Source organism: Nannospalax galili, unplaced genomic scaffold (assembly GCF_000622305.1).
Source record: "Nannospalax galili isolate Female #2095 unplaced genomic scaffold, S.galili_v1.0 scaffold231, whole genome shotgun sequence".
Classification (NCBI taxonomy): domain Eukaryota; kingdom Metazoa; phylum Chordata; class Mammalia; order Rodentia; family Spalacidae; genus Nannospalax; species Nannospalax galili.
In genome coordinates, this window is record NW_008330120.1 from 2,339,043 (window position 1) to 2,360,249 (window position 21,207).

The window sequence follows — 21,207 nt, forward strand, 5'->3', positions numbered from 1 at the left end:
GACAACAGTGACGATTTTGTGTTCCAGGCCAGCCTAGGGCTTCATAACAAGACCTTATCTCAGAAAAATAAATAAACCCCACAAAACGGGCTGGGGATGTAGCTCAGGGATGGAGACATTGCCTGGCACATGTGAGTTGGCACTGAGTTTGGTCTCCAGTACCACAAACAAACGAAGAAGCAAACAAGAAGAAACTTGCTTTAGGCACCAGCATCCTGAGGAATAAGACCAGTCCCTCTGCTGAGCCTGTTCTCTCAACTAGAGTGAGGACATGGATAGCCTGAGTCAGGTGGCTGTGGGAACCATACTTTGTAGCCCTCAGCAATGGCGGAGGACACTGCATCATCCAGGGCTGTGGTGTGTCACAGCATGACACAGATCTAGCCCCTGACTCGGGGGACTCCCAAGGCACTGCGGTAGGCTCTGGAGCCTAACGCTCAGCAAGCATCCATTCTCCTCAAGGCCACAGGCTCCATATGGTGTTTGTGCAAGTGTCCTGTCCCTGGTGTTCCAACTCCTGCTAACATATCAGACCACAGCAGATCATATTTTCAGCTCTGGGAGCCTGGTCTGAGCCATTGGGTACTCTAGATTTAATTCTGTAGGTAATTTGAACGCTGCTATGTGATTTCAAATGTCCCCGCTCTCATGAGTGCAAAAGCAGCATAATTTCTAATTAGTGGGTAAACAGTAAACACTGAATGGCAGTAAGTGGACACCACTGTTAATTAAAAACCCATGGTTTATAAAAATCAATTTGGTCCCTGCATTCAGGTCCCTCAAAGAACTGCGTGACCTAGTCATGGCCCCATCTGCCGACAGTGGTTCATCTCATTAAGACTTTCCTTTGGGGAGAAGAAAGAAAAGAAAACCAAGGTCTGTCCCAAACCTGTGAGTGAGCACGCACCGTGAGACCGTTTCCAACTGGTTCAGTTGTTTCTTGGAACCTTGACATTGGGGCGTGGCTGGGCTCTGGTCCTGTCTTCGAGAAGGTTCCATTTGTGTTGCATGTGTGCATGCATCCACACGTGTGTTCTGAAGACAAAGAGGTCTGACCGCATCTCACATTCCCCTAACATAATTAAATCCTAATTTCTCACAGAAAAACAAGATAAATGAAAACAGAACACTTAGGGGGAATGTAACATCTGAGCCTTCATGACAGAGCTGGACATCTCGGGCCACCTCTTCGCGGTGTCTTCAGGGAGGGGTGTAGGAAATGAAACACTGGCTTTCTTCCCGACAGAGAACATTTCTTCAAGAACCAGAGATGCGTGCAAACGACGGTGCCGTGATGTTTGGGGCCCGTGCACTATTTCGCTCTGAAATGTAAGCTTGATTTCCCAACCAGGCAAATAAGTCTGACCCCTCCTGATCCTTTTCTTCACTTTGCTTCCGTCCATTCACCAAATCAACACTTTGCGACAGGCTTCATTGACACCGGTGATGTTCAAATTAACCTACAGAATTGAATCCAGAGAATCCAGCAGCTTCCGCGACCATGATGGTGGCTCAGTGCTGACAGCAGAGGCAGGTCCAGAATGGGCCCAGTGCTGACAGCAGACACAGGTCCATCTCAGTTCAGGACTCCTGGATGCGGTGCGGCTGCCCATGCACTCACCATAATGTCCTGGCTCAGGTCCCTTCGTCTGGCACGTTGACCTTGTACCAGGTTAATGCAGAACACCCCCTCTTCTGTCTTGGAAGACTTCCATCCATGCCAGCTTTGCCCTGCAGGTGACAGTGTGTCCATGTGAAGACACCTTGCCCTAGTTAGCGGTTTGGATTTTGTTCTCCTACTTGGCTGAAGTGAACTGCTTCATTGACCAGGAACCCAGTGGGACCCAGGGCCACATGGAATCTTTACTCTGTCACTCTCCATTCATTTGACACGTGTGTGCTGAGTGTCTTGTATTCTGCGTCTCCAAATCAGCCTCTTTCGCACTTGCTGGAGCAGATGAGCAATGGTCCATCTGCCAGGCTTGAGTCTGACACCTGGGCGGGCTCCAGTTCTGGTTTTCTATATCGAGCATCACTAACTCCACGGCACTGAGCCACAAAGCCACACTAGACTCCTGGGGTTGCTACAAAGATCACAGGAGGTGCTGTAAAACTACCTAGACCACTGGGCATGGTGGCACATGCCTTTAATCCCAGTACTCAGAAGGCAGAGGCAGGTGAATCTCTGTGAGTTTGAAGCCGGCATGGTCTATATAGCAAGGTCCAGGACAGCCAAGGTCTCATAGTGAGACCTTGTCTCAAAAACAAACAGAAAACTACCTAGTCCTTCACTTGGCTAATTACACTGTTGCCATTATAATCAGCTGCATCTCAGCCTTCTCAGCTAGTCCCAGGGACCCTAGGGACTCTGGCTGTGTCCCCCGACCCCAGGGAGCCAAGGAATTTGTCCCCTCGTTTTCCTGAGATTGTTTGGGTAGAGAGAGTTTGGGGGACAAGTGTAGGGAAGTGTGGAGTTGCCCTGGCCTCCTTTGAGCATGCGGAACATGCCGTGGGAGAGCTGCTACATTCCACCCACGACATCCCTAGAGACCCTGGCTGACCAAAGCTCTCAAAGCCACTCCTGACCCATTTCCGCTCCAGGCTCAGTGGGAAGGGCTCAGTTGGCAAGCCTGCCGTGGTGGCCAGCTGCCGGGGTCAGGGACCACTGTGAGGACAGCTGCTGCTGTAAAACGTGGACACTCCTCGCACGGAGCCTCCCCAGCATCCTGCCATCTGGGCTGTGTCAGGGTCCTCCTGAGTGGGGATGACAGTTTCTGAGGGAATTTCTCCTTAGCAGCTGAAGGTCTTGGTGCTCAATTTGGAGCAGAGCCTAGAAGCCACGGGGAGCAGTCCCATGCCCTGAGCCAGCCTATCCGGGGGTCACCCAAAAGGACCCTGGTGCTCAGCTCATCCTTGGACCATCTCCTTCCCTGTGACGCCAACTCCTGCCTGGGCGTAGGGAAGGGGGATAGGCTCGGGATGTGGCCTGCATGGCTGGCCTCCAGATCAGGCTCTGGGCACTTACCATGCACTCGCTGAACACTGACTGAGCACTGGCTATGTATTAGGCACTGTTTGTGCCCCACAGACAGCTAAAGGGGACGTGGAGTCCTGCTGCAGACCCCAGGCAGGTAGCAAGTAGCTGGATACCCTGGGGCCCATGTGAACTAGGCTGCCAGCCTGGCTCCCTGAGGTGGGCAGAGCACATGGGGCAGTGTACATGGAGCCTGTGGATCACTGACCAGGGTCTGTCTCCTTTGCAGCCCACGCCACTGAAGCAGCTGGGGCTGCAGGGAGCAGCCGCCTCCACTGGGAGCCCCGATGCCAGCAGCCGGTGCCCAATAGCGTGTCCAGCACTGCAGTCCTGCCCCCACACCTCAATGGACTCTGGACCTCCACTGGGTAGGAACCCCCAGGTCCCCAATCATGTGCCCCTGGGCTGGGAGACTGCTCTCTCCGAGCCTTGACATCTATACCTGTGAAGTGGGCACAGTGCTCCCAGTTTCCAGAGAATTCCTGCCAAACTCAAGGCTCGCTGCCTCCCCTCAGCAGTTGACACCTGGGGCAGAGAAATGTCAGGCATTACACCCAGCCACCCAGGTCAAGTGGAGTGATTCACACATGGAAACTCAGTACACAGACATTCATGTTTCCCTCTGGTGAGCTGGTGCATGAATAGGGTAGTGCCCAGGAGTACGTAGTGTAGATTTGGCATGGGACTGAGCTGTGCTGTGAAGCAAAAATCAACAGCATGACAGCTCATGTCCTGGATGATTCTTGGAAATGGTGACATATGGTTAAGAGATATCTTATCCTGAGAGCAGAGGACACAGCTGGTGCAAAGGCCCTGGGGCAGGAAGTGGCAGGCCAGAGAGAACATGAGGGTCCCAACCAATTCTCACCTGACAGACACAACCTGCATCTCAGAAGCCAGTGGCTTCTCTGTGGCCCTCAGCTGTGGCAGCCAGCAGATGGCCCTTCCTCCCAGAGTGGAGAGATGAAGGGGAGCTCTAGTTTCCTCTGCTCCAAGCCCCCCCCCCCACCAGGGTCTCCCTGTCAGCCCATTCCATTCTGGGATCAAGGACTGAACTCTGTATGTCCCCCACGTGTCTCCAGAGCACATGGAGAAAATCACTTGCCAAACATCTGCTAGTGGTTTGGGTGGTGGAGGGGGTGGTTCAAGGTCTCAAAGTGTTTCTAGCACTTTCCCAGGCTCTGGGGCTGCAGCACCACCCCCTACAATCCAAGTGGGACCCAGGAAACCCCCAGCAGGGTCATGGAGTCAGAACCTGGGTACACAGAGAGGGAACACTGGATCACGCTGCTCCTCCCCCAGCGACAGCACTCTGGGGCCATGCTAAGAAACTTTTAGAACTTTCTTCCTAGAAAGTTCCCACTGCCCTCTCCAGACAGGACTTTCTGAGAGGCGTGTGGAAAAGGGTCAGGAGTTCTGAGCTGAGAGATGATTTCTTACAAGCCTTGGGCAAGTCTCCCCAGGCTGCAGGCCCAGGCTGAGGTCCTTGGGTGTGCAGGTGTCCTTTCTCATTGTAACTGGCCTGGTTTGTTAGTCACTTACTATTTTTCTTTAGACCAACTTAGTTTTATTTACTTAAACATATTTGTGCATTTTTTACAGCCTTATTGAGGTATAATTGCCACACAGTAAGCAGCACACATATATAACAATGTAATTGTTCTTAAAGGATCCCTAATATTGCCTGAGATGCAGAGACCAGAACCACTCACCATAAATAAAAAGTAACTGGGAAGAGATTCAGTAAGACAAAACCACATAATTGGGTTCTCTCTGGATTCAGCGCCACCTCGGGCTCCTGATCTGCTCTCTCTGGGAGAAAAGGAGGCTGAGCTCAAAGACTAGTTTGCTCTGGGCGGTCGTGGCTTTCTCCTTCCCATTTAACAAAAAGCCTGAAAGAAAAGAAATGGGAGCTGTTTTTTGATTAGCTGAAAACACTCTTGAGTGTGAAATCTATATTGAGATGGCAGTCCAGGTGGCCACCAGGGGATGAAGCCATAAGGGACTTCCCTGCAGCATCTACCACTATGAGCTCTCAGAGTGGGGGAATGTAACAGTCTTGGCCATGGCTGTGGCCCCAGGAGCCCCTTCCCTTCCTGTCCACCCCCTGGACTTGTTTATACTACTAGAGCCTGGACTCTGAGGGTGTTGGGTATCTTCCTCAATGGCTCTCCACCTCATTTTCTGAGGCCCGGGGATCCTCCTGACTCCACCTCCCCAGTGCTAAGTTTTCACCAATTATGTGGGTGCTGGGGATGGAGCCTGAGTCCTCATGCTTGTGTGGCAAGCACTTTACCCACTTAGCTATCTTCCCAGCCCTGTTTGGACACAGTCATTTACATATCATCTATGGTTGTTTTAGCACACTAACGGCAATCTTAAGTGACTATGACAAGGCCTTTATGGCCCACAAGCCCCAAAATATGTGTCTTCTGACTTTGTTTCCTTTATAGAAACAGCTCGCTATGAATAAACCAAGGGAGAACAGACAGCTCATCAAAGGGGAGGCACTGAAATATCCCTTACCACGCTGTTCTTCCTCTACCTACTCCTCTCTGCAGAACCCAAGGAAGGAATGAGGGGGCCCTGGAACCCAGTGCGGAGGGGGCCAGGGCTCCGTGGGGGCTGAGAGTGCACCAGGTGACAGATGGTGGCGAAGCTCCCGTCAGGACTGGGAGGTTTGAACTAGCGTTAGGGAGCTTTTGTGAAGGTCACCAGACACTGAATAGAAGGTCCCCAGCTGGGGAAACTGAGGCTGAGGGCCCAGGCCTGAGCAGAGGAGGCTGAGGAGGTGGGAGCCCAGGCCAGAGGGACGGGAAACGCCCAGGTAGGTTTTCGTTTCCCTGTCCAACAACTGTCTCCTCCCCAGCAGCTGCGAGGTGCGCCCCGGACCAGAGTTCCTCACCCGCTCCTACACCTTCCATCCCAGCCGCCTCTTCCGAGCCTACCAGTTCTACTACGGAGACCCCTCTTGCCGGGAACCCATCCACTCCCTTCTCATCAAGGGCAAAATCCGCCTGCGCCGGGCCTCCTGGGTCACCCGGGGCGCCACTGAAGCCGATTACCATCTGCACAAGGTGGGCATCATCTTCCATGGCCACCATGCCCTGACGGACATCGCCAGGCGCCTCAACCGGACCCGGGCTGGTCAGAATTGCGCAGGACGGCTGCCCCCAGCTCGGGCCTGGCAGCCAGGGACACTGTATGAGCTGCTGAGTCCCCAAGTGCAGGGTGACTGCATGGCAGCGCTGGGCTTCAATATGCATGAACTCAGTCTGCTGCGCCTACAGCGTCGCCTGCAGCCGCAGGCCGGGGTGGCCCCCCAGCTGGTTGAGGAGTTGTTCCTGGGGGATGTCCATACCGACTGGGCAGAGAGGCAACACTATAGGCCCACTGGCTACCAGAGCCCACTGCAGAGTGTCCTGGTGAGTCTGGGGCCCTGGGGGTGGGGGTGTGTTCTGGTACTCAGCCTAGCAAGTCCTATGGGATCTGATCCCCACCAGGGTCCATCTACCCTACTCTTCTCTCCTCTGGTAAGCTGGCCTCCGGACATTGGCACAGGTTGGCAGGCATTTTGCAGAGGGAAGCCTGGTTCACCCTCCCCAGCCTGGTCCTTTTCAACTGATCTGCATTTGATCCTCAAGGTCCCTGCAGGACCCCACACATGCCGCTTCAGGGAACAATGGCTTGGGCAGGTTTCTTCCTCCTCAGTTCTCAGCTCACCTGGTACGCTCTACACATCTCCTGATACTCTGTACACACTGCTGTTAGGGAACCTGTCTGCCACCTCACTTGGGTGCTAGACCTTTCATCAGGGCAGGGCTGTGGCACCACCCCACATGGGGTCCGGTACTGTTTAAAGCCTGGCGTGGTGCATGCACTAGAGCGTTCTGCTGGGACTGGGCCATCCCTCGGGAGCTCAAGGGGACCTCTCTAGGGACCAGGAAACAAACCACTGATACCTATGCACACACACTGATGTACACAAGGCTGCTTGTGCCACCTGCATCAGGAATACGGAACAGTGAACAAAGGTGGGGTTGGGCCTATGGATAGTAACTCACTGATAAATGCTTAGTTGAAATGAAGGTGAGGTTAGGACTCTGGGTTAGAGCCTCGGCCTCTGTTAGAGTGCAGGTCCAGGGCAAAGCCTCGGGTCCTTACTTCCAACATGTACCCAGTTGACCCATGGGCTGTCCCCTGGATGAGGAAGACTCTAGCTACAGAGCACCATCCCTCTGTGAGACCCCAAAACCACACAACCTCCATTGTAAAGAAAGCTGTGGCCAGCATACTGTCCCAACACCATACTGGGGTGGCACTGGTGACCTTCTCAGTGCCTGAGACCCACCCCCCCATCGGGCCGAGAGCAGGAATTTTTTCTTCATTCGCATAGCCAAGCAGTGAAAAGCACAATGTTCCCAGTATCTGTGACACTGAGGTAGGACGGGGTCACACCTGGTGGCTGGCTCACTGATCATTTCTGATGGAAGATCACTAACCAAGTTATTATTGGAGGTAAAAGTGGGGTTAGGACTCTGGGTTACAAACTTCTGACTCGAGTACTCAGTGAATATCTTCTGGAAGTCAAGTTTAGCTTAGTAGATCTGGGCACTTTGGAGACAGAGGCAGGGGGATTGCCATGAGTTTGAAGCCAGGCAGCTACAGAGTGAGACCCTGTCTCAAAAAGCAACAAAACAGCAAAGTGCAAACAAGTAGGTGGAGGAAGAAGCTTGGCTGTCTTTATCAAGTGCTGTTTGAGTCTTGGACTACCCTCCCACCATGCAGCATATATTGAGTGCGTGATGCATACTAGATACTCCAGTAGCCAAGCCAATAGGAGAGCTCTGGTCCCTGGGAGCGACTGTTTGTCAGCATCCCAAAGGCTGGGCATGAAGGACAAGGCAGACCCCAAGCTCATCTGCTCTCCTCTGCCTTTCTGGAAACCCAGATCTGTGAGGCAGAGAAGGAACCAGCCAGAGTTCTCCTGGTTAGGATGTCAACCTTAAGGTTCTGGTTAAGTGACATCAAAACCATTCCCTTTTCTGCAACTGACAGCCTATGCTGCTCCAGTCTTAATCCTGAAGGAGGAGGGCCCCCACTTCATCGTTCCAGGGGGGACATCAGGAGGGTTGAAAGCTTCACATCTCCCTGGGCAGAGCTCAAGGGTCACCGTCCCTTCCCTTCCCATTGCCTGGGTAACTGTCACAGGCTGGAAAAGTGATTGAGAAGCAGGCCACATAGAGGTGCGCACGTCACGGAGCAGTGCCAGATGCACAGACATTAAATTAAAGGTCTGCTCGGCAACCCCCCTCCCAGGGAGGGAAGGAAGGTCATTTCAGAGAAGGAAACGCTGCAGATAAATCCCCGAATAGCGGCTCAGTCGTTGCCTTCTGCTCTCCCGGGCCCGAGCCTTGCCCATGACCCAAACCAGATGGTAAACACGAACATTTTTAGAAGTTAATTTAAAACCAATTTGATCCCCAAATTTATTGCCTGGATATAGAACCCTAATCAATCAGCCCAGGCCCCCACCACAGTCATCCGGGAGGGTGTCAGCTCTGGGGGTTAATTAGAAATTGGTATGTGCTGTGGGAGAAATGACTTCATGAAATGGGCTCACATCAGTATGGACTTGGCAAGTGTGAGAAGGGGGCTTTGTTTATTAACACACGGGCCTCTGGCGTCTGTGGAGGATGCCCTGGAGATGCTCAGTGAGGACAGGAGCCTTGGTCACCCCTTCACCTCCTTCCACTACCTTTGAGATGGAAATACCTCGCTCACCTTAAAAAGCCAATTCTCAGTCTCTCTCTGCCATGCCCTGAACCACTTGGCCCAGATGACCAGCCAGCCCGTCCAATGTCCCTCTGCACAGAGGATGGTGTGCGTGTGTGGGCATGAGTGAGTCTGTGCGTGTGTGGCAGGGAAGAGCAACTCTGGGAACCTTTCGATGCCATGCATTTGGTCCTGTCAATACAAATTAGTGTGAGCATAGCTCAGAGTGTGGGTTAAAAGGCCTGAATTAGAGAGAACTCTTATCAGCCAGCCTCCCAATTACCGACACTCCAGTTAACTGCCATTGCTTCTTCCGTTACAAACATGCCTGTCGCCATTACAACCATTTCAAAGTGCCTTCAAGTCCTCCAGGTCAAAACCTCCCAGACAGCCAGGCATGATGCCGCATGCCTGTTAGCTCAGCCTTCTGGAGGCCGAGGCAGAGACTGTCGCCAGGAATTCGAGGCCAGCATGGACCACATAGCAAGACTCTCTCAAAATAACACTACTAATGAAGATAATACCCAGAAACAAAGCAACTGGGGTGTCCTGGATTATGTAAACAGAAGCTCGGGTTCCTAATGGAAATAAATATTAACAGTAAGATCTCTGAAAGTATACCAATCCAAAAAAAAAAAAATCTTTCAGCAAGCCAAGTGCTGCCTTCCTGACCCAAACTCCTCAACACCAGTTGCATCAAGCTTGCCCAACAGTGATCTGTGGAAATCTCTCTGTCTTTTTTCGTACAAAAATACATCACAGAATGGATTTCACAGTGCCTCCCCTTGCCTGTCCTGCTTGAACCTCTGTCCCAAGGTTCCCTCCGGACTAGCAGGAACAGCAATGTCTTCTGGTTCTCAAATCAGCTCTGAGCAGTGGTTGTTCCGAGGGCACTGAGTTGCAGGAGTTTGTACACGGACTTCTGGGAAGTAGCTGCCTTTAAGAAAAAAAAAAAAAAAAGTGTATCTGGTTCCTTTCTGGACTCTACTCAGCCTTCTCACTCCAAAGTGTAGACTGATAACTCCCACGCAATTTGATTTACTGTCTGTTTCCTGTTGATGTGTTTTACTGTAAACCTACCTCAGGAGAGCCCAGGCTGGGACTACTTTAAGCCAAAGCAGAGGAAACCAGCACATGGCTGGGGACAGCCGAGGGGTCCTGTTAAACCCAGGACTCCAGGGTGGCTGGTTTTCTGTGTTATAAATAATGCTGGAGGTGAGGCTTGGTCGTGCATATCTGTAATCCCAGCATTTCAGAGAGATGGAGGTAGGAGAATCAAAGAGTGTGCGGCCAGCCCAAGTTACAAAGCAAGTTTAAGGTTAGTTTGTACTATAGAGAAAAATTATCTCAAAAAAGATGGGGGGCAGGGTAGGGAGACACTTAAAGGAAATGTAGCGCCAGTGCGGATACTAACTAGAGTTTGGATCCCCAGAACTCATGTAAACGCCAGGTGGATATAGCAGCCTGCCTGTGAATGTAGCACTCTGAAGGCAGAGACGGGAATCCCCACAACAAGCTGGCCACCTTTAGATTACTCCTATCAGCAAGCCTGGGATTCAGTAGAGAGACTCTGCCTCAAAGAGTAAGGTGGAGAGCGATCAAGGAAGACTCCAGATGTCAACCTCAAGCCCCCACGTGAACCTGCAGGGATGTGTGAACTATGCATACATATACACACATATGTGTGTAAAAAGAACAACCAAAGACCGGCAGCCTCAGTCCTCTGCCCTGCAGGGCACATGCAAACTACAGTCAGGTTTTGGAGCACATGAGTGGGGAAACAGATAAGTTTCTACAGGGCTGAGCTTCAAGTCTGGACACTCGTGGCAGGCCTGCCGGCCCTGATTTTCACCATCCTCCATGGAATAGTTTCAAGAGGGGTTCAGCATGTACCCCAGTGGGTTAGGATGTTCTGTAAATGGTGAAGGGAAGCCAAGAAGGTGAACTTGAACCATCTGGTTTCAAGACTGAGCAGACTAGGTGAAAGCACTTACTCTAAATCTAGACACAAGGCCCACCTAGACTTCAACAAGTTTCCCAGTCCATCGGCAAGTATGTGTTTGCTGGGGGCCTAGGGAGCAGGTCCAGGGCCACCTGGACCTTCCAGTCTAATGCAGGAGAAGCGAGAGGGGGCGGAAGGGATGTGTCTGTGAGGAAGAGGTAATGGGACAGGCTCCGAGGCTGCTTTATAAAGTCCAGGCCGTCCCTGGACTAAGCTCTAAAGGAAGAAGACCCACTGGTCCTTCCACAGGGAGGAGAGCATATGCAGTGGCCCAGGGGAAGGAATTTTTGTTGAGTCAAGGACAGAAAGGGAAGTCAACCTGGTGGAGGCAAGGAAGGCAGAGGGCTAAGCAACCAGACAGTGCTCTCACCTGCCTACCCATGCGGCCCTGCCTTGGGAGCCCATCGTAGGTATACCCCTACCTCTGCCTGACCATACTGTTCCTCCTTCGGCAGCACCACACCCGGCCCTGTTTGACCTGCACTCTCATCGCCCGCTCAGATGAGCACCACCCACCTGTGCTGCCTCCCCAGCCAGCCCTGCCACTGCGCCTGGGTGGCCACTGGATCAGCGTGGGCTGCGAGGTGAGGCCAGCCGTGCTGTTCCTCACACGCCTCTTCACTTTCGATGACCACAGCCGCTCCTGGGAAGGGCACTATCACCACTTCTCGGACCCTGCCTGCCGCCAGCCCACCTTCACTGTGTATGCAGTTGGCCATTATTCCAGGGGTACACCATCCCCCAGGGTCCTTGGGGGCACAGAGCTGATGTTTGAGGTCACACGGGCCCACGTGACCCCCATGGACCAGGCCACCACAACCATGCTCAACTTCTCCAAGCCAAGCAGCTGTGGGGGCCCAGGAGCCTGGTCTGTGGGCACTGAGAGGGATGTGACCGCTACCAATGGGTGCCTACCGCTGGGCATCAGGCTCCCACACACAGAATACGAACTGTTCAAAGTGGAGCAAGACCCCCGTGGGCAGAGCCTGCTTTTTATTGGACAGAGGCCCACAGACGGGTCCAGTCCTGACACTCCCGAGAAGCGGCCCACCTCCTATCAGGCACCCCTGGTGCTCTGTGGGGAGCAAGCCCCAGCCCCCCCCAGCCCCTCACAGTACAGGTCCCTACTGCAAAAGCCCCCCAGTGGGTGGGGACCATGTCCTCCTGTACCCCCTCTCCCCCTACTGCTCCTAGCTCAAAAACTGGCCGTCTTTGAGTGGCTATGACATAGGCCTTTGACTCCCAGGTGGCCCTTCAGATGTCCATCTGCTGCACTGTCCCAGCACCTCGGGGAAGGACGGCTCTCCTTCATTCCATCTTAGGTACCTGTATCTTCACTTCTTGCTCAGCCTGTATCTCATGGGGCTCAGTAGCACCAAAAACCAGGGTCACAAACCACATGCTTCAATGTGGCTGCAAAATCTGTCATGTTTCTAAAATCCTCCTCCTAGTTGTAAGCCTGTCTGATGGTTGGAATCTAGCTGGCAGGTACCAGTCAGGGACACTCCAAGTCTCACTACTCTTTCCCCACCCGAATGTTGATACAAGAGGGAGAAGATGCCCTGTGATTATGCTTAGCTGTGCTGCCTGCCGCACGGCCACGGTCTGGGTTGTGGTGTAGAGATCATTAATTTGAATTTAGCAATACAAACTCAGCCGGGCATGAATTAAAGATGCCGCTTCGGGCTGTCAGTACTTCCCAGCTCTCTGGCAGAGGGCTTGTCTCTGGGGCAGTCGGCTTTCTTGAGTTCTGACTGTTGGCATCTTTCTGCATCTGCCTGTGCTTCTGCGAGTCAGACCTCAAGCTGGCAACACTGTACATGGATAAATCCAGTCCTCTGAGGCCACTGAGCTCGCAGAGAGGGCTCTGCCTGAGCTGAGACTTTGGCCTCTCCCAGCAGACTGTGACGTCTGAGTCTCCTGTGCCCATGCAGCGTGTCCTTGAGCTCAGGGCTGGCCACAGGGGGTAGAGTCCACGGAGGAAAACGCATTTCTGTCTTTGGAAATTAATTAATACTAAGGATAGCGGCAGCAGGATGTGCTCTGTAATTAGCCCCGCATCTTCCAGAATCCACTGCTGTTGACAGACGGGGAAGGCACGCCATGCATCTCTGGGACCACTCCAGGGGGAGGCCAGGGCCACTAGGCTACATGACAACATTTGGAGGCTGGACCCTGCAAGCCTGGCCTCCACCAGTGTCGTGTTCCCCTCAGCTCAGGGGGGCTGTCATCACAGTGGGGACCCTGCTCATAGGCCCAGAGCCTCATCTGCACATTGTGAGATTAACTGGTGTCCTGGTGGGCTCAAGGGTTTTCGGGACTGTGAGCCACTTGTTCCCGACTACTTCCTCCTCCCATTCCAAACTCTTATCACAGATCTTGAACAATCCTATATGAAGCTAATGATGTGTGCAGAGGGAAGCCCTTTGCCTCCCTGAGACTGTGGGGTTCAGTCAGTCCATGGAGAACAGAGATTGCTCTTATTATCCATTCTCCTCAAAAAAAAAAAAAAAGCACCAAGTTAATATTCTCTGTGGGCCTCAGACAGCTACGAGTGTTCCTGGCATATTTACCAAAGTACAAGACATAATTAGATTATTTACGGTCTTGGAATACACGGTGGTGGGGTCGGGGGGGGGTCTCTGTGGGGATGACGAGGGGGGATGTTGAGAACACGTCCATGGCTGAGCAAGTCTTGTATCCAAGGCTTGAAGCAACCAGGCCAACATTCATCATCAAATTTGAATCTTTTAATAAAATTAAACAGCCTGAAAAATGTTCTCACTGGTTATTAAAGTCAACCAAGGGGATTATGTTCCAAAGAAAAGAAGTGGAATGTCTACCAGACAGCATGTGAAGGAGAATAAAGCCAGCGAAGGCAAACTGCCGCTCTCAGCCATGCCCTCCCTGCCCCCTTGGCACTGTCAATGCATCCTCTGTGCTCAGAGCGCTCCAGCTGGGGTCACTGCCACCTCCAAGGTTCAGCTGGAGCTCCCCACACCCTGGCGGCACCTGCCTTTCTGTTTCTTGAGGGCTCTGATCTGAGCTGTTTTGGGGCCTTTGCACAGACCCAGTCTCCCCCTCCCCCAGCCTCACCCCCAGGCTTGTAAGTGCTTGGCTCTTTTTCATTCAGTTCTCAGACCAAACATCAAGGAGACCCAGCACTAGCATCCCAGAACACCAGCCCTTTTCCGTCTTCCACCCATCACTGTTTTACGTTCTTCATAATGCATGACGATTGATGTTTGAAAGGGTCTCATTTTATCCATGTTTGCCCTCTGGTTCCTATGGAGGAGGTTAGCTCCCAGGGAAAGGGCAGGGCCCACACCAGCATCTCCCCCACGGGATCAGGTGTGCCAGGTGCCTAGTGGAAAGGGCCTCAACAGAGAACAGCTGACTCAAGTCACAGGCGGTGTGTGGCATTCCTGGGTGGGGGAGGCTGAGTTGGAAAGGGGTGTTTATCCTCTGTATCTTCCACATGGAGACTTGAAGGCCCAAAGGGGTCTAGCCTGAGGTAATGCAGTAAGTGGAAGACACAGACCTCAAAGCCAAAGATCTTGGCTTCCTGGAGAGAGGTGGGGGGCGGGGGTCCTTGTTGTAACAGGAAGCAGGAAGGTGATTTGGAACTACATTGTCAGGCACAAGCCCCTTGTTAGGCATGCTGGATTAGAGAGGTGCTTCCGGCTGGCCTCAGCTGAGCTGAGCTATTCCAGGCGCCTGTGCTCAGAGCTGACACTGTATGGAAGAAAGGTTAACAGCCCTTTCCCTTCCAGCAAGGAGAAGAGGGGTGGGCAGAGGCCCCAGACAGAACCCCCCCCGGGCCCTTCAATCCTTGCACAGGGACCCAAGAGCACTCTCCCCTGCAGAAGAGTCAAGTCCTCCTGGCTTTGAGCAAAACAAAACAAAATCAATGTTCTTCATTGTATGTGTAGGCCACGTTTAAAGGGGGGGCGAAACCTGCGCAGTTCATAATTTCATAGTGCAACTCCCAGGAGAGTAAATGAGCTTTTTTTCTTTTTAATAAAAAGTTTAAATTGTACACCGCTCTCAGAGGCCCATTAACTACCAGATGCTGGTTATCAAGAGAAGTTATTTCTTTGCCTTTTTCTAAGCGAATGTGTTTAATCTCCCAGCGGTGCCACGGTGCTGAGAAGCAGCGTGTGCTGGTGACGCGCGGCCGCTTAGTGCGTCCTCTCCCGGGAGTCAGGGTGACTCAGGCTCTGGCTGGAGCTTCTGACGCAGGTGGAATTGCATTAGGGCCCTGGCAGGGGCCGATGGACGACCATTAGTGTCACAGATGGGAGCTGGGGCAGGGGAGGGGAGAGTTGTTCCCACTTACAGAGGTGGACCTTGGGCAGCTGCTGTGAACCTCCCATTTGCCCGGAGGAGGTAACCTGGAGAGATTGAAGACCCACTTGCATGGATGGGAGGAGAGGATCTGTCCATATTGGAGAACTCACCTTCCCAGTATCCAGGCATCTCTCTCCTCCCTGCCCAACACTCTGTGGTCACACCTGCTCCCTACAACCCCCAGCTAATGCTCACTTAACCCACCTCCAGCTCCTGCCCAGCTGGGCACCCCTCCGTGTTCATCACGAATTTACCACCACATCCTGTTTATTCACATCCTCTTTACCCCGAGCTCCAGGACAGCAGGCCTCCTGTGGCGGTCCCTGCTGGGCCTCCAGTGTGCAGTGTCACCTGGTCCACAGTGGGAGCTTGGTAAACATTGGCTAAGTGAATAAACAGCTCTGGGACCTGTTCGGGGGCTCAGGACACAATCATGAAATGCCAACCACACCCTCCTCACGCTGGCTTGAAATAATGAGTTATTCTTTTTCTTCTAATAAGATGGACAAAGACAAACCCAGACATGGGAACTGGAGGACACTTGTTTTCTGCTAGACAGTTGTTTCTAAGATGGCTCTGAGGCTAACACTACCCACAAATCGGCCGCCACAGGGCACTGTCCCAGAATCTCCATGCTTCTCATCCTACATAAGCCAGGGAAACTGAGAGGCCCTAGGTCCCAAGCAGGAACCACAGGCAAAGTCTCCAGCCTTCACCTTGAAGCCCTGCCCACAGCTTCCCGTGCGCTCCAGGACATCCAGCCTGAGGCAGTGAGACAAAGGTTAGACACAGACTCAGCCAAGGGGGTCTCATCCGGGACTGTGGCCCCTCCTTCACTTTAGCCTTTATATCTGGTATCTTTTCCATCCCTAAGATGAAGAAACACGGTAACAAAGGAAGGTGGTTAACCATCTCTTGTAATTCACTATGTAGCTTTCCTGCGGTGGCGCGCATTGCTAAGCTGTGTCTGCCGGGAAGGCTCTGTGCCCCAGAAGGCTCTCTGGCCACACCCCGAAGCCAGCCCTGTGCAAGTGCTTTGCCCTCCACTTTGTTCACAAGTTCCAACAAATGATGGAGAATTATTAAAAAGGGACAAAAGCTCGTTAAATGAAAAGGAAAGTGTGGCTGGCAGGATGCGGCAGGATTCCAAACCTGGGCCAGACGGGAGTTTATTGTTGGTGGTAATCCTCAGAAAGTAAGCTGGCCGGCAGGTGGTCAGGGTGGGGCTCAGAAGCAAGTCCACGGTGCCACAGGTCTTCCCAAAGGCTGAGTCGCCTCAGGAGGCGGGGGCTGAGGGACTCACTGGGCACAGGAAGTCTTGGCAGTGTTTCTAAGTTTGTAAACACACTAGAGTCAGTCCCTGAGCCCTGGAGAGAACAAAAGTTCAACCCTGGTATCTTCAGACTCAGTGACAGACACGAGTAGACTATCACTAGAAGAATTGGTGGTGAAATCGCCACATACTAAGTGGTGAGTGCTCAGCCTCTTGCCCTTCACTCCTGCAAAGGCAGCAGCCAAGGTGGGCGGATGGTAACCTTCCGAATACCACACAGGGCTGGGGACCACATAAGGCCCTGGGTTTAATCCCTAGCACCACAGGAACAGACGAAACCTACCATTTCCCAGTTCCTCTTAGAGAACAAATACATAGCAAAGAACTGTTATGTCTTCAGCGGAAAAATGTAAACATTTGCTGGGTATAGTGTGCAGACCTGAAATCCCAGCACTTGAGAGGGTGAGACAGGAGGAGCTCGAGGCCAGTCTCAGTCATGTAGTGACTTTGAAACCAGCCTGGACTGCAAAGGAGCCCCTTTTCTTAAAAAAAAAAAAAAAAAAAAAGCCAAAACACACGTTATATATATTTGAAACTCAAATGCATATGCAAACACACTTTGGTAATGATATGCATACATTCATGTATATCTATCTGTATACATAGCAAGAGCCTCTTGCCATTCACAAATGAGAACTGGAAAAGAACTCTTGAAAATTACAGATATGCTAGCAGAAAAGTTTGGACATGAAAGTTCAAAATTTTTCCCAGAAATAAAACCCAAGATTTGGATGGGTTGGGTTCACTAAGGGGCCATGAGAAGCTGGAAGGCACTTTTCCAATGCTGTCAGAAGCCTCAGTCCAACTTTGTCTTTTATACCCAGTCCAACTTTCTGGTCAAGCAGGCAAACAGAATGAGACAGTTTCAGGTAAGTATTTTTCTTAGGAAAATTATGTTCCACATTCTCTTTCTCAAAGGCCCACTAAAGATGTGGCTCTTACAAAACAGTAGGATAAGAAAGACCCAGCTATTCCACTCCAGCAAGTACCACCCCACAACTATCCTACTATAGAGATATTTGCACATCCATGTTTATTGCTGCTCTGCTTAGGACAGGAAGAAAGTGTAACCAACTTAGATGTCCATGATCAGATTAAAGAATAAATGATTTATTAATGCATGTGGTACATACACAACATGTAATATTATTCAGCTGTGCATGAAATTTGTAGGAAAATAGAGGGACTTGGAAAGTATGTTAAGCAAAGGTGAGCCCAACTCAGAAAGAAAAAAACGTACTGCAGACCCTAGTGTACATTTCTTTGAGTTCCTATGGAAAGGTTCAGGGTTTATCTGTACACAGGTGTAAGGGTGGGTATAGTGTAACATTATACCCACCCAGGAGACTGAGAGGGCAATAGTAAGTGGTGGGGAAGGGACAGAATGCAGGTAAAAGGACACCTGTGAAAGAGGATGCAAAGCTAATTTGTTTGGGGGGGGTGGATATGTGAATAGCAACGTAATAGATTATAAATAAAGTGTAAAATCCTAAGTGAAGCTCCATGCTTCAGAACCCCCCTTCTAACTGTACAGTTCACTGAGATGCATAGTTCGGGCAAGTGTTGGAGTGGCAGCCTGAAACTAGTTGTGTGATGCTTTTATTTGTAAGCTCATTAAAGTGACCACTTAAAAAAATCAGAAGGTGGGACTAGAAAGATGGCTCAGCAGTTAAGAACACTGGCTGCTCTTGCAGAGGACCCAGGTTTGGTTCCCAGCACCCACATGGTAGCTAACAACTTTCCTTAACTCTTAACTCAGGGAGAGTCAGGACTCCATGACTGATATACCAATCTTCTATCAGACACCACCACAGACATACCAAATCATTCAAAAATGATCTTGGAATATTTGATTAAGAAGAGTAAGCAGGAGTTGGAGAGATGCTCAGTGGTGAAGAGCAGAGCACTGGCCGCTCTTGCAGAGGACCTGGGTTCAATTCCCTGCACCCACATAGCAGCTAACTGTAACTCCAGTTCCAGGGGATCCAACACCATCTTCTGACCTCTGCGGGCATTGCACGACATGGTGCACTTATTTACATGCACACAATACACTCATACACAAAAAGTAAAAATTAAAAATAGGAAGGAAAAAAATTATATAATGGAAAAGATTTAAAAACAAGAAAAAGGAAAATGAAGATCTAAGAGGAGAAGATCCAACCCATTATACACAGAAAACTAAGCCAAAACACTAGGGTTCAGTACCTTTGCTCAAAGCAAAGGGATATGCAGAAGAGCTAAATATCTATAATGTCACCTATCAACAATACCGTAATGTGTTCACTCACGGAACAGGACACAGACACTGCCAAACTCTGTGGCCCAATCCTAGGAGAGGGGGTGAGAGGGACAGTGTGCTTGCAACAGGGCTGAGAGTCTAGTCAGCTCCTTACCCTTCATAGGAGGAAATCAATAGATAATATCTGGATTGAAAAGCCAAGGGGAACACATGGTTTGGGACTGTAAGGGTAACAGCAGGAGTAACAGTTCTGGGCAGCCTGCCTCTGGAAGTGGAGCCCAGGGGCATGGACTGCAGTTTCACTTCAAGGTCATTAGACACATTTGGCTTAAAAAAAAAAAAAATTACACACCTACCTACCCATTTATGTATGTGTGCATGTAGTCCCAACTGAGTCAAATGCTGCACGGGGCAGACCCACCTGGGGAAGAGGGATTTTGAATGCTTTGAGGAGAAGCAATGGTGGACCTATGGTTTGCAGACTGGGCACACCCTAACCCTAACCCTAACCCCAGAGCACTGGAGAGTCTGCAAATGGGCTCAGCCTCCAGACCCCCATTTATGGGAAATACAGGAGGAAGAAAAAGTGGCACATGGCAGGGCCCTGGGCCCAACAGCCCTTCCTCACACACCGGCTGGCTGAATAAGGTGGTTGGTTTTAACACTATCAATGGAAAATACTTCCCTGGTTTGGAACTACTAAGGAGCGGCCATGTGACTTCAGGAAGAGGGTAAAGACACAGTGGGGCTTGGCTTTGAAAAGCCCCCTGCCTTCCCACACGTTTTCTTAACATTTTGAAGGCCCTTTTTTTTTTTTTTTCAAAAAGGCCCTAACACTAATTTTGTGTTTCTCCAAATTTTTACTCTTTTCTTCTTTGAAGTGATTTTAGTGGTCAAACATTGCTGAGACCAGAAACTGAAGTTCTACTTGAGAAAAGAAGGCCTGGGCTCCGGGCAATTTTGGAGGGTGTTTCGGGTTCTGGTGGGCACCTCACTCCTGTTAAGGCATCAGGGTATGTTCATAGGCGGCAGTTTGTCTTCGAATGCACTGACAAAACATCATGGTGAGTTAGGTAGTTACTTCAGATTAGCTCCTTCCGGTGATTTAGAAAACTTGTCTCCTTAACAGCTCCCCGTCAGGACCTCATCACTCCTTCTGTCCCTCCAGCAGCCTCTCTGCACCACTGGGATGTAAAATCTGCCTTCTATTTGCCACCTCATTCAACACGTTGGGGAGACCCACAGGAATGTGAGGGACCAGTGTGGTTGCCAGTTCGTGGGTACAGGTGGAGATCAGAGTACATGCTGCTGACCGTGAGGAATGCTCTCCTTCTCTCTCTCTCTCTCATTCCCTGAGCCTTTGGCTGCAGTTTTCCCACAAGAATACCAAACCCTCCTTTCTGCAGTCATGAGCTGCACCCTGAACCCCTTCTTTCCATCACCCCCCACTGCCCCGAGTATATAGTCACCCTTTATTCCGTGGCCTGACTTCTCTACAGGTCTTCATGGGCTTCGAAGTGGCCTTTACTCACAAGCACAGCTGTTTGTCTTTATGTGAGGAAAGACAGATAAAAACCAAGACACCACGTGCACAGTGACAAGTGCACAGTGACAAGTGACACTGGCCAGAGCTTCCAAGAGGCACGTGTGTGCCTGTGTTATCTGTAGCTTTGTCTGTACACACACGTGTGCCTGGGAGTATAGCCGTGACTGGATGTTGTGTCTGGAACAGTAAAAAAAAAAGGACATCTTGTGTACATGTTTAATGACCAAAGACCAATTGTGACAGAGTGACATGTTAGTGAGGGGCAGAGAAGGAGCCCAGGAAGGCTGAGATGGCCGCATCCTCTTTGGGAAGCAGTGGGCACCAGCTACCAAACTCCACTCAGACGGCTATGTCCAAATACCTTCTAGGAGTTGATTCCAGTGTCCTGGTTCATTTGTGCAGCCATGTGTGGCAGCCAGACCAGAAAGTGCTTCAGAACATCTCAGCAGGCAGAGGAAAAGCTTGGAGGATGACAGCAATGCCTTGTGTGCTGACATAAAATGGCCTCCAAGATACATTTCAAGGAGGCAAGCTGCATGGCAGGGCAGGTGGAGTGTACTGGGTCTGCCATTACAAAAACTTACAGGGTTGTATATGCTGACTCTCATCAAGCAACAAATGGGAAATCTCAGATTGTCTCTGGAGAGAGGAAGGAGATGTGGGGTGAAGGGTTGGTGTGGTGCCATGACTGTCCTTTGGTCTTGTATGAACCCTATCCTTCACCTGTGTTTCTTTTCCTAAATAAGTTTAAATTGTCTTTGTGAGTGCTTTCACAAAGTAACACTGTAAGATGGAGAACTGGCCGTCATGACTTAACTGACAGACACCAGCTCACCCACACCAGCACTCTCTAAACCATGACACCCGCCTTCCCCAACAAGACCCTTGAATGCAGAGATCCCACACAGATGGACACCCTGTACGT

At 51.1% G+C, this 21,207-nt stretch overlaps 1 protein-coding gene across 1 annotated transcript in view; it reads left to right on the forward strand.

Annotated features, from left to right (window-relative positions):
- Window positions 1-16,233, forward strand: part of Apcdd1l (APC down-regulated 1 like) — a 57,115-nt gene extending 40,882 nt beyond the window's left edge. Inside the window, exons 4-7 of the mRNA XM_008842738.2 lie at window positions 3,264-3,402; window positions 5,907-6,459; window positions 11,267-11,888; window positions 16,157-16,233. Of these exons, the coding sequence (XP_008840960.2) occupies window positions 3,264-3,402; window positions 5,907-6,459; window positions 11,267-11,888; window positions 16,157-16,233 (1,391 nt within the window). The remainder of the gene's footprint in view (window positions 1-3,263; window positions 3,403-5,906; window positions 6,460-11,266; window positions 11,889-16,156) is intronic.
- The last annotated feature ends 4,974 nt before the right edge of the window (window positions 16,234-21,207 follow it).